At 34.5% G+C, this 12,938-nt stretch overlaps 1 protein-coding gene across 1 annotated transcript in view; it reads left to right on the top strand.

The window, feature by feature from the left end:
- The first annotated feature begins 725 nt into the window (after positions 1-725).
- The window catches only part of LOC148302706 (transient receptor potential cation channel trpm-like), a 248,030-nt gene continuing 235,817 nt past the window's right edge, over positions 726-12,938 (top strand). The window contains exons 1-2 of the mRNA XM_088271175.1: positions 726-1,410; positions 11,944-12,015. Coding sequence (XP_088127301.1) covers positions 1,369-1,410; positions 11,944-12,015 — 114 coding nt within the window. The 5' untranslated portion in view covers positions 726-1,368. The remainder of the gene's footprint in view (positions 1,411-11,943; positions 12,016-12,938) is intronic.

Raw genomic sequence — 12,938 nt, 5'->3', positions numbered from 1 at the left:
AATTTGTCTGTCAAATTTGTGTTTTGAATTTGGAATCTTTATTTGAAATCATTACTTTCCCACATTTGATGGTGCATAGGGCACCGCATCGTACTGACGCATTGTCATCTTGATATTTAATCACATGAAGGGATGGCGATCAGCCCTACCCTTCATGTACCAGTCCTAGTTATTAAATAAATACTAGAGTGAAAAATCTCTTATATTTATTTTGACCCCCCTTGAGAATCTAACCCGAATCCTCCAGTATAGTAAACGCGCTAATCACTGGACTACGGATACGGACATCATCGTTTTTTTGTTGTTGTTTTTTGATATAATTAACGTTTAATAAATGATTTTAAAATAAATAAATTTAAAAAGAATTGATTTAATATTTCTTTTTATGTCGAGTTCATACTAGACTAATTGTTTTAATAAAACTTTTTGTATTTGAGGCGTGGGAAATTCAGGCGAAAGTAATAAACTTACTTAAACACTGCAATTAATTCTACTGATAAAGTTGTGGAGTAATATACATACTCCGAATTTATAGTTCTACCAGCAAACCAGTGCAGTCCAAATATTCAAATATTGAATTTATCGTTTTATTAACGAGAAGGTGCGGTCTGAATATTCAAATATCGAATTCAACGTTCTTCTATCGAGAAAGAGAAGAATTTTACGTTCTTCTATCGAGAAAGTGCAGTCTAAAAATTCAAATAACGAATTTAACGTTCGCAGTCTTAATATTAAAACATCGAATTTAACGTTCTACTTACAAGAAAGTGCAGTTTAAATATTCAAATATCGAATTTAACGTTCTTCTAGCGAGAAAGTACAGTCTTAATATTCAAACATCGAATTTAACGTTCTACTTACAAGAAAGGGCAGTCAAAATATTCAAATATCGAATTTAACGTACTTCTAGCGAGAAAGTACAGTCTTAATATTCAAACATCGAATTTAACGTTCTACTTACAAGAAAGTGCAGTCAAAATATTCAAATATCGAATTTAACGTTCTACTAACAAGAAAGTGCAGTCAATATTGAATTTAACGCTTGAATTTAACATCTTGAATTTAAAGCTTCATTAACAAATCGGTGCAGTCAAAGGTTTAATTGAAAGTTTTACTAATAGTACAGTGCCATCTAAATAAAAAATATCTCAACCCGCGTTAAATTGTCTTGTGTTTTTGAATCTGGAATCTTCTGGATCCTGTGTCGGTACAAATTAAAGTGCGTGCGTCCCGCTATGGCAGTGTAAACGTGGCCGGCCGCGCGGTGAGTGTCGCCCGACGCAGCGGAGGAGCATGCCCGGAGCGAGGATGTGATGCCGGAGAGCTGCTGCTGCGTCCAGCGGCGCCAGGCGGCAGTCCACACTCGTCATGATGAAGGCGGTGGCTGGCAAGTCGCAGCCTGATGCCAAGGTAACAAAAAATTCAATTCTCTTCAAAAATGAAGATTTTGGCCCAGTTCGTAGGTCGGCAGTGGAGAAAAGAAGGCTAAAGAAGAAGAAGAAGAAGGAGGACTCCCAGGGACGCGAAGGTGCATCCGGGAGGCGCCAATCTCTTGACTAAGATAATTTAACAAAACGGATGCAAGATTTGACCTAAAAAAAAAGATAATTTAAGGCATTTAAGTACTTGTTAAGTCGCAACTTTATTTTTTCTAAATCCAGGTAACATTTTACAAAATGATTTTCTTAAAATATCGTATTTGAATTGAAAAATAGTTTTTCTTAGAAATAATTAAATGGTTTGAAAATAAATTAGTTATCGAAAGGTAAGGTGTAAAAAAAATCCATGTAAGTATATTCTAAAAAAAAAACAAAAAAATATCCAATAAGTATACATTAAAAAAAAAATTAGCGTGAGCACACGACCAGCCCTGAGCGTGGTTAAACGCATTCTGATTTGAACGCTTGAGACAAGTTTGAGCCTTAATTAGTAAAAAACGATTACCGAAACACATACGTATTTAATGGATCATTTTAATAATTATACTGTAATATGTAAAACGCATGATCGATCAAGATCAAAATCAAAAATCAAGATTAAAAATAAATGACGCATTTTTTTATCTTGTTCTTTTTTAACCTTCCCAGGGTTTTTTATATAACGCGGTGGAATGGCGTTTCGGCACCTTTTTTTCTTAATTTTCAAGATCAATTATACGAGACAGATTGCGCTTACGTAATTACAATATATATATATTTATATAATTCGTCAAAATAATAAAATATGCTAATATGCTAAAATTGTAATTAATATTTAAATAATATTTGAATACTTATATACTTTTTAAGCAAAAAGCTTGACATGAAGTGAGTTCCAGGAGATTATTTGTTTAAAAAAGCCCTGATCCTTTTTATAGATCCTCGAATCTATGAAAAAATTACTAAACGAAGTTCCATCCCTTGCCCAGTTCATAGGTCGGAAAAGTGTGGCTCAAACTTTCATTTTCTTTCATGTAAAAAAAAACGATAGATGTTTCATCTCGAATTGAGACACCTATAAGATCAACTTTATATCTTCCTGCCAGTACCACCGAATGTTTTTGCCTTGAATTTTCACTCATGAATTACATGAAATTTAAGTAACTTTAAACATAAAGAGTAAATCCACTCACGAGTAGGCATAGGCTATAAAACTTAAAAAGTTGAAGCTTGAGTGAACATGATAAGCCACGGCATAAGCCGTAGCTAGATTTCAGAGTCACTTGGACGTTAGGTAATTCAAAAAAAAATCTGCCAGTACCATAGTAGTTCTCTTAGAGTCCGTCTAAATGTTTGCGCATAACTTTTGCTTTGTGTGCGCAAACTACAGTTTTAGCGTCCACACACACCTGGTTACTTGCGAAAATGTTTGCTCAAACAGGCGTAATCTGAGTTAGATACTTTTAGCTAGGCGTAGGGGAAAATATACTAGAGTGGGGAAGGATATGTCATCTGTTGCTACAGACCAATCCGCAGGATTAAGACCAGAGAGAGAGGCTTGAGGAAGTTCGTACCGGATATCAATACCTTAAATTAAAAACATTTTGAGGTTTATTTATTCTTATTCTTGTGTCATGTCAGGTCTCTCTGACGTCGACTATCTCTTGAGAGTAATTGTCCTTGTCTTGGGAAGCTCTGAACAGCGTCTCGACGGTCCTGATCCCCGTCCAATCTCGTATATTCCGGAGTCAGGAGATCTGCATCCCGCCCACATCTCGTCGACCCTCTATTGGGTGCTCGTATTTCGCTCCTCTAAGCACATGCCCCAGCTGGACACCTTCCGGACTTTGATATCAGTAATTTAAGTCAGGTTTATAATATAGGGTGCATTTTGTTTGAATATATTTTTTTAATAATTATTCTAAAATTATAAATGCGGGAGGGTCTAAATATTGGCACCCTGTGCGCTAATATGCGGCCCCGGGTGTCAATCTTTGTTGATTCGCCCCCGGAAGGGTTTATCTTTAACTTTGACCTGCGACAGTATTGAAAACCTATTTAATTATAAGCAACAAACTTAAACACATATGTTTATATTATACATATGTGGAGGTCTTAATTAAAGTTGCGACAAAACGTGACCAATCCTATGTTAAACCAATATGAAATCATTAAATCGCACCAAAACGTAACTATTTTACAAGCTACAATTCCTGATTACTTAAAATCATTTAAAATGGAAATGTAACGTTTTGGTGAGGACATCCACATATCGCTCACTCCTTTCAATAACGTCATTTATCAAAAATCGTCAATTTTCAGTTGTGCATGTTTTCGGAATGTCCAGAAAATGTACTATATCCCAGCAAAAGCGGCATATTTTCAACTAAATATTTACCCGCTACAGGGCAGAAAGTGTATTGAAAAGGTATTGTTTAATTATTTTTGTGAATATACTTAATATTTTTCACAAAAAGGAAAAACTTTCTGGTCTTACCTAAAAAGATCTGTTGCACAGTAAAAAGTTCAATAAGTGACTTGATATTTATTTTCAATACATTTTATTATATTTTTAAGCTTTAAAAACGATCTCCTGAAAAATCAAGTTTTTTTTTATATATGACGTTGTAGAAAGGAGTGAGCAATATGGCAACGCTGACCACAAGGCCTCAAGCGAGCAGTTGTGTTCTAAACGAGCACTGATCGCGGTCAGTCAGCAATCCCGTAACGTCGTAACGTACGTTACGTTACGTTACGACGAAATGCTCCAGTCAGTATCCTCCACGATGATTACTACTTGATGATGAAAGGTCAGTAATGAGCCGACATATTGATACAATGTCAAGTGATCGATACATCAATTTGATTAATCTACAATTAATATTAAATCTTATCTACAAGATGATCGCATGGATTTAGATTAATTAGAGTATTAAAAATAAGTGATCGATCGTATAAAGTGTACTGCTGATAAACCAAACGTAATGATAGTGGCATATCCCACATGATTCAACCATAGGTGTGGATTATGTTTAATCTGGAAAAAAGTTGTATATTGTCGTTTACGAAAATGCAACTTTTTACAATACATTTAAATTTTAGAGGTATATATTTTATATAAGTATACCTCTCATTAATATATTATTAGATTAAAACCAATATTTTTAGCTTTTCCACTTTTTTTATTTGACCAGCGACCGGGTTTCGTCGTTACCGACATCATCAGACTGGTGGGAGGCTATACAAATTGTTATGTTATATATAAAACAAGGCAGGAGTTGATAACCATGATTTGATATAATTTTATTGAGAAATTAATTTAATTTGAGTGAATTTAAGTATTGTATGATATTAAAAATATTTTTTTATATAATATTTTTAATAACATACAATACTTAAATTCACTCAAATTAAATTAATTTCTCAATAAAATTATATCAAATCATGGTTATCAACTCCTGCCTTGTTTTATATATAACATAACAATTTGTATAGCCTCCCACCAGTCTGATGATGTCGGTAACGACGAAACCCGGTCGCTGGTCAAATAAAAAAGTGGAAAAGCTAAAAATATTGGTTTTAATCTAATAATATAATAAAAATGCAATTCCATCACGAAGTGTCAGTGGATAATATATACCTCTCATTGTGAAAAAATACACCTTCTCTTATAGCTTTTAAGAAACTTCTGAGACATTACTAACTATCATTAGAATCCTAACTGTCCATCAAACCTCCTCACTTAGTTTTTCCCTCTACCTCCTTCCCTAAACTCCCTTTTTCCTTTGCCTTCCTTATCACCATCAATTTGTAATTTATGTTTTTTTTAATGTTCACGTACTATCTACCCTCTGATTGGAAACAGCTATACTGTATATGGTATCAAACGTTTTGACCAATATCACCTTATTGCAAACAGCTATACTGTAAGTATATGGTATCAAACGTTTTGAACAATATCACCTTATGATATATCGCTCACTCCTTTCAAGAACGTCATAAATCAAAAAACTTGATTTTTCAGGAGAACATTTTTAAAGTTTAAAAATATAATGCATGGTATTAAAAATAAATATCAAGCCATTTTTTAAACTTTTTACTGTGCAACAGAACTTTTGAGGTAAAACCTGGAGGTTTTTTATTCTATTTGAAAAATATTTAGTATATTTCAAAAAATAATTAAACAATACCTTTTTTTTACAAATACCGAAAAAAACATGGCACGATCAGGTATGCCAAATACTTGAAAGTGGTCAGGTTAGGAGTCGTAACAATCGGCGGGTATGTATGAGGAGATGCATGAACGTGGAAGAGGCGAAGAATGTTTGCAAGGACAGAGTGGTGTGGCGCTCTATTTTCTCTGCCTACCCCTGCGGGGAAGCGGCGTGATGGTTAAATAGTAAGTTAGTTTTTTTTTACCTTTTCTTCAAAATGCAAAAACACTTTCTGCCCTGTAGGGGGTAAATATTAAGTTAAAAATATGCCTCTTTTGCTGGGATATAGTACATTTTCTGGGCATTCCGAAAACATGCACAACTGAAAATTGACTATTTTTTATTTATGACGATCTTGAAAGGAGTGAGCGAAGTGTTTAATTATAAAAAATATAATATACGAGATAAAAAGTTTTCGCTTTGTATAATTTATACTATCATCGCATACAAAGTTTTTCTCCAACAGGGTAGCATAATAAAGATACCCGAGTCATCTCTTTTCGATCCGCCGTCTGCAAAGTATCTTTCTTATTTCTACATGAGGTTAATGCACCTGGGGCTAATGACCCTGCGCCCTTGTAAACCAACCCTTAGTGTTATTACTGTTACCTTCGGATCTCGTGCATTCTACCTGACAGTTGAGCTGGCAGGGTGTCGTATTACGTACGCCTTGCACTCGTCTGAATCACAATGGTGTTTTATGAAAGTGGTATTTTTTTATGGCACATACTGATTTGTATGGTAGGAGAAGCATTGCTGGACGGTTACAGGTCAAGTCTAAACGGTGATCTCTATTGACTGTTAGACAAAGTTTTGACTTTTTCGACACGTGTATGTAATGTGTAGAAAATAACGTCAAAACGCGCGAATTTTAGAAAACATTCAAAGTAGATCATAAAACCGTTTTCAAAATATATCTAACTAACTAACTAACCATCACGCCGCTTCCCCGCAGGGGTAGGCAGAGAGAATAGAGCGCCACACCACTCTGTCCTTGCAAACATTCTTCGCCTCTTCCACGTTCATGCATCTCCTCATACATACCCGCCGATTGTTACGACTCCTAACCTGACTACTTTCAAGTATTTGGCATACCTGATCGTGCCATGTTTTTCTCGGTCTTCCTCTGCTTCTTTTCCTGCTAACATTTGCCTCATAAATTTGTTTTACCGTTCTTTCCTCACTCATTCGTTCTACATGTCCAAACCATCTCAACACACCTTTCTTAATTTTATCGATAATGCTTATCTCAGCTTTGCATTCCTTCCTTATTTCACTATTCGTACGTCTATCATATATCGTTTTCTCGCACATTCTTCTGAGAGATCGCATTTCGTTTATCTCATTTTAAGCTTATCTCATTTTTCCTTAATTTACTATTCGAACATTTTTTATTTTTTTTTTTAATTTGTTCGGGAATTGTACAGCTTTACATTTAAAAAAGTATATAATAAACAATAGTTACATTAACAATAATAAACATTACATTACATTAACACAAGTAGTTACATTAATAAAAATAAAGCCAATTAAACAATTCCACATTTATGTTATAATAACTATCAAAAACATTCAGAGCTAAAAAAAGGGTATGGTATAAAAAAATATGAATTAATTAGGAATTAATGAGAGTGTGCAACATCTATTATACATTCGTCTGAGGGATCGCGTTTCGACTGCGTTATTCTACTTTTATCCTTCTTTTGCCAACTCCACACTTCGGACATTTCAATATCTGTTCTGTCTATTTTCATTATTTTCCATTTAACCAGAACGTTTTTTTTTTATTTTCAATTTTAACCTACAAATTTGAAACATTTACTACATCCAATTTTGCTCCAATAAACTCTTTCATTTCTATTATTTCGAGAAATAAAAATACTTTGTGTTCTGATCCACTCACATTTTTATTGACCAACTAGTTTCGGCAACAACCTGTTGCCCTCTTCAGGGTTACATTTATTACTTTAAAACATCTTTCATTTCTATTTTAAAAGTGACTCAACTTGATATGAGATATGTTTATATGGAAGTCTGAGCATCCCAGGGCTTACGACCTGGCATTCGGCTGACTTAAACGATCAATTTATACACTTGTGTAATGTGTGTTCATCATTCTGCCCACTATCAAAAATCCATATTGCACTAATTCTTGAAACTTGAATTTATGCATACCGGTTAGGTGCATACCGGTCTTAGATCCTACCGCATACCGGTAAGGTGTTCAATACATTCATGAATTATGGCCGATTGCTATGTCATCAGTTGAGCAATTTGTGGAGTATTAAGCTTATTCTTTTTGACTATACGTGAGATACGTGTCGGGTTGTGGTCCCGTGGTTAGTGTCGCGAACTCTTACGTCAGAAAGAAACACATCTCAGTTCGACTTCGAGTTTCTCAGTTAGAATCCACTTAACCACAATTTGATACCTATTTATGAGCCGCTTAGGCTCACAGAAATAGTATGAAATTGAAATAATTGTGTAAATAATGAAAACACGTATGACAATGATTAAAGAAAACACTTGTTATTATAGTTATTATACAGACCTGAATGATGGAAGTTTAACTACCGAAACATGTAGTCTTTAATAAAACTCAAGTGGTAAAAAACAAGTGTTTTCTTTAATCATTGTAACATGTCTTACCACAAAGTTAATGCCGAAACAATAAATAAAACACGAATTGAAAAGATTAGAAAGAGCTCTTTGCGGTGGTATGGACATGTGGAGCGAATGGATAGCGAGAGAATGACTAAGAAAATATATGTGGCGAATGTGAGAGGGAAAACAGAACGTGGACGACCGAAAAAGACTTGGCACGATCAGATCAATCAGAACCAAAAATCTGGCGGTGTCAAAAGTCTGCGTAATCGGAGGGCATATATGACTAGATGTATGGATGTGAAGGAGGCTAGGAGTGTATGTCAGGACAGAAGAGTGTGGCGTTCCATCCTCTCTGCCTACCCCTGCGGGGAAACGGCGTGATGGTAGTAGTAGTAGTAGTAGTGAATGATGTAGAACGAATAAGTGAGGAAAGAACGGTAAAACAAATTTACTAGGCGAATGTTATTGGAAAAAATAACAGAGGAAGACCGAGAAAAACTTGGCATGATCAAGTATGCCAAATACTTGAAAGTGGTCATGTTAGGGGTCGAAAAAATTGGCGGGTATGGATGAGAGGATGCATGAACGTGGAAGAGGCGAAGAATGTTTGCAAGGACAGAGTGGTGTGGCGTTCTATTCTCTCTGCCTACCCCTGCGGGGAAGCGGCGTGATGGTTAGTTAGTTTTTATGAAAACGCAAATATTTATTTTAAAAATAAAAATAAAAACATTAATCCAAATTGTTTAAATAATCCAGTTCTCGATATACTCGTAATGAAAAAATGTTCATTCATTTTCTAACATTTTCGTTGTTGTTTTAAAAATTTTCACGTATTTAATCCATTATTGCGAAACCTCCTTTGTTTCGGACTTGTTTCTGATATATTTTTAAACGAAGGAAGGGTGAAAATCTACGGGCACGCGGTAGGAATTAAAGGCATCAACCCTTATTTTTGTATTTTTCAGTTAGAAACATTCCCTACGGAACTGGCGGGATCTTTTATTCTGCTATGAGAATTCCAATTGGACCATGGGATGCAGAAACCATCCAACCCACAAATTGGCTAGCCGAGATAATTGCATTTGAATGTTTTCAAAATAGAACAAAAATAACATTATTATGTTAAACGGTGTCATTTTGTCCGCCTGCGTAGTGTAATAGGCAACACGCTTGGCTACCGTACGAGGTCCAGGGTTCGATTCCCAGGAGGAGGGGGTCAAATAAATATAAGTGGTTTTTTCAATCTATTTATTCAATATTACCTGAAGCGGAGGCCTGATTACCTTTCCTTCGTGTTTTAACGATCAGGATAACACTGCGTTATATGATGCAGTGCCCTATGCACCATCGAGTTCGGATGAGGATTTGATAAAAAATGGTAGAAGTTAGGTTTGTTTTGATATTACTATAAAGAAGCATTGTTTACTGTGCGTCATATTCAAAATTTTAATTATATTATCAATTAGGTCATAGTTTGCGATTCCATTGGTTGGATGGTCTTCTAGTTCAATGTCGAAAACATCCAAATCACATGGAATTTGCTGCTCTTTAGCTGGGATATAGTACATTTTCTGGGCATCCCGAAAACATGCACAACTGAAAATTGACGATTTTTGATTAATGATGTTCTTGAAAGGAGTGACCGAAATATTTCTATTTTTTAAAATAAAATTAAAAATCCTCTACATTTTTAACGTGAAAAATGCTGAAAGTTGTCTACCCACATACATTTTTCCCATAAATTTTTCTCATGGATTTATTAGTTGTTGGTTGAAAAAAGTTCTCTAACAAATAGTCTTGAGCAAATTAAAAAATTACTATTGATAAAGTAGCATTCAACAAAAAGGCAAATTTTGCACATTGTGGGTTGGGTAGTTTCTACAAAACATGGACCAATTGTAGTTTATTTTCTTTCTGACTGCAAATTGACGACTCGGGTATCGTTTTTAGATTGAAATACCTCTTTAGTGATTAATCCTTTTATTTCGTGTGTGAATCGAAGAAATTTTCTCGTATCTATATATATAACGCACTATCGTACTGCGAGGTGTATGAACCTGGCTTTTTTATATTGATAAATCGACATAGATGAAGAAGAATATATGAGAATATAAGAAGTCTGGGTATACGACATACAGGGCTAATATAACAAATATACGCAATAAAAAGTACAATAATACTCATCGTTAAAAGATCCTACTAGAATGATTTTATTATATTTAAAAAATGCTTCGTTTCAACTTGTTAGGGTTGGTGCTAGGACTCTACATCGATGACTTTGGCCATTCCATCTTTAGGCATTAGATCCAGACTATATAGGAAATGCCAGTTGGAAGAGTAATTGTCAAAGTGAACCGTGTTTCTTCGGATATTGACATCTGCGTTAGTGAGCTCAGAAATTCAGCGTTCAGTTGTTATATGTAATTTGTACTAATCGTTTTTTTATTTATACATAATGACAAATAATAAAAAAATACAATAATGTGCCCTCATTGAGTTTTCCCGTGCCAGAAATTGATTTATAAAATTATAATGAAGAAAATTATTTATATAATCAAATACGACGTGGCTGAATGATGCGTTCTATTTTAGATCTGCCCATTTCCGGTATCCATTTATTAATATTACTTTGATGTTAAGTTTCTACTTTTAATGACTTTATAGGGAATGGAATAAGTATATGGAATGAATAATAATCAAAGTCCTACTGACCAAAAGAGATATGTGTTAAGTTTTATTTGATGTGTTACTGTCTTTGGATCCATGTACATACTAATATCTGAAAATATTAAAAAATTTATAGCATTTACTTTATGGTTAGTCATTTTTACAAAATATTAGTAATAAGATTAATTTTTGTGCTGACGTTTCTTGGTGGAGCTGCATTTTATAAAATAAAATAGCAACTAAATACTTATATAGTTTTTTTTCCGCATAAATTTTATCTGACCAGCGACAGGATTTCGTCGTACCCAACATGGCAAAACTGGGACATCACCAGTCTGATGATGTCGGTTAAGACGAAACCCGGCCGCTGGTCAAATAAAAAAAATGTGTAAAAAAAACTGTATCGTTGTTTCTTGAATGTTTTTCGCAGATACTTTGTGGTACATTTTATAAATCTTATAGAATAACATTGTCATCATCAGGGTTAACCCCGTACATGTTTAACCCTGATGATGACAAGGTTCTTGTCGAAGCCGGTTGGAGAAAAAGTGAACCAATAAAGAAGTGGTTAAAAACAAAGTTGTCTTGTTTTATAAAGTATAAAATTGTTATTTAATTATTTAAGTATAATGTTGGTAATGTTAGTAAAATATTCGTCGAGATTTTTGTATACATATTATACTATTATAGTATATTATATCTCTTGAGACTGAAGGAGGTATGTGTTAGATTTGTATGTGTTTATCTTATAAATATTATTTTTCCGGACTGATCTCAATATTTTAGTCATATTTATAGCTTTCTTTATAGCAATAATTATTTGATTTCATATCTTTGTTAATCTTTGTATTAATTATGTAATTAATGTTTTTGGTCGTGTAGTTTTATTACTTTGTAATCGTTTCGATCATAGTCAATAAGATTTTCTGTATTTTATATTTATTTTGATAGATCTTGTTTTGTTCTAATATTTGTGTTTTATTGTTTTTCAAATGGCGTTCTTGTGTTTTGACTGTTTTTGTATGTTTGCGGCGCAGGGCGTGCAGGCTGGTCTGCGGCGCGTGGGGCTCGCCATGCTGTCCTTGTCGCTGCCCGCGGAAAACCACAGAGTAGGTGTCCCTACAGCCTGATGAATAGCAGCTTGCTCCCACCCTTCCCTCACGCGAATGCCATCCCCTAGCCAACCGTAGCACGGGACCTTGTACGAACTCGCTGTCCCAGAAGGGGCCCAAGAGAGAACCCTTGCGAACACCACAATTTATAACATCACGATAAACCATCTTTTGTCGGATTCACCATACGTCCGCCTCTGTAGTGTAATGGCACTCTCGGCTACCGTACTGGAAGTCCGGGATTCGAATCCAAAGGGGGGTCAAATAAATTATACTGATTTTTTCATTCTAATATAAACTCAATATTAAAACATTTTGTTTGTGTCCAAATACTTGTTCACAGATCTGGATTATCACCAATTACAGGAGTTATTTTTCATATTATTTTTTGACATCTCATCAAAGATGAAGAAGAATATGGAATTCTGGGCAATTGGAGATAATCCAGATTTGTGAACAAGTATTTGGACACACTCAAAATGTTGTAAATAAATTAACTGGTCAAATTATAAGCTAAATAATTAAAAAAAAAAAAAAAACAATATTACCCTGGACTGAAGCGGAGGGCTAATCACCTTTCCTTCGGGAGTTAACAATCAAGATAACACTGTGTTTATATTATGCAGTGCCCTATGCACCATCGGGTGCGAATGAGGGTTAAAGAAGATATGTTATTTTGGTATCAAAGCTATATTTAGCGCTTTAGCATAGCTCTAAAGTACGTTAGTTTAATACGGTGTATTATTTTACGTAAAACGTGCCAAGGTTTTATACTTGGCGCGTCATTACAATCGGGTACATTTTTTGATTTCAGTCACACAATCTTTCTTAAAACTAGTTTCTCAGCATTATATCTTAAAATCTATTATGACACGTGTTTCGATGCATTCCGCATCTTTATCATATTATGTTTGATAATG

This window comes from Brachycentrus maculatus, unplaced genomic scaffold (genome assembly GCF_059751285.1).
Source record: "Brachycentrus maculatus isolate JH-2025_06_01 unplaced genomic scaffold, ASM5975128v1 h1tg000421l, whole genome shotgun sequence".
Lineage (NCBI taxonomy): Eukaryota > Metazoa > Arthropoda > Insecta > Trichoptera > Brachycentridae > Brachycentrus > Brachycentrus maculatus.
This window is presented reverse-complemented; position numbering and strand designations above follow the sequence as displayed.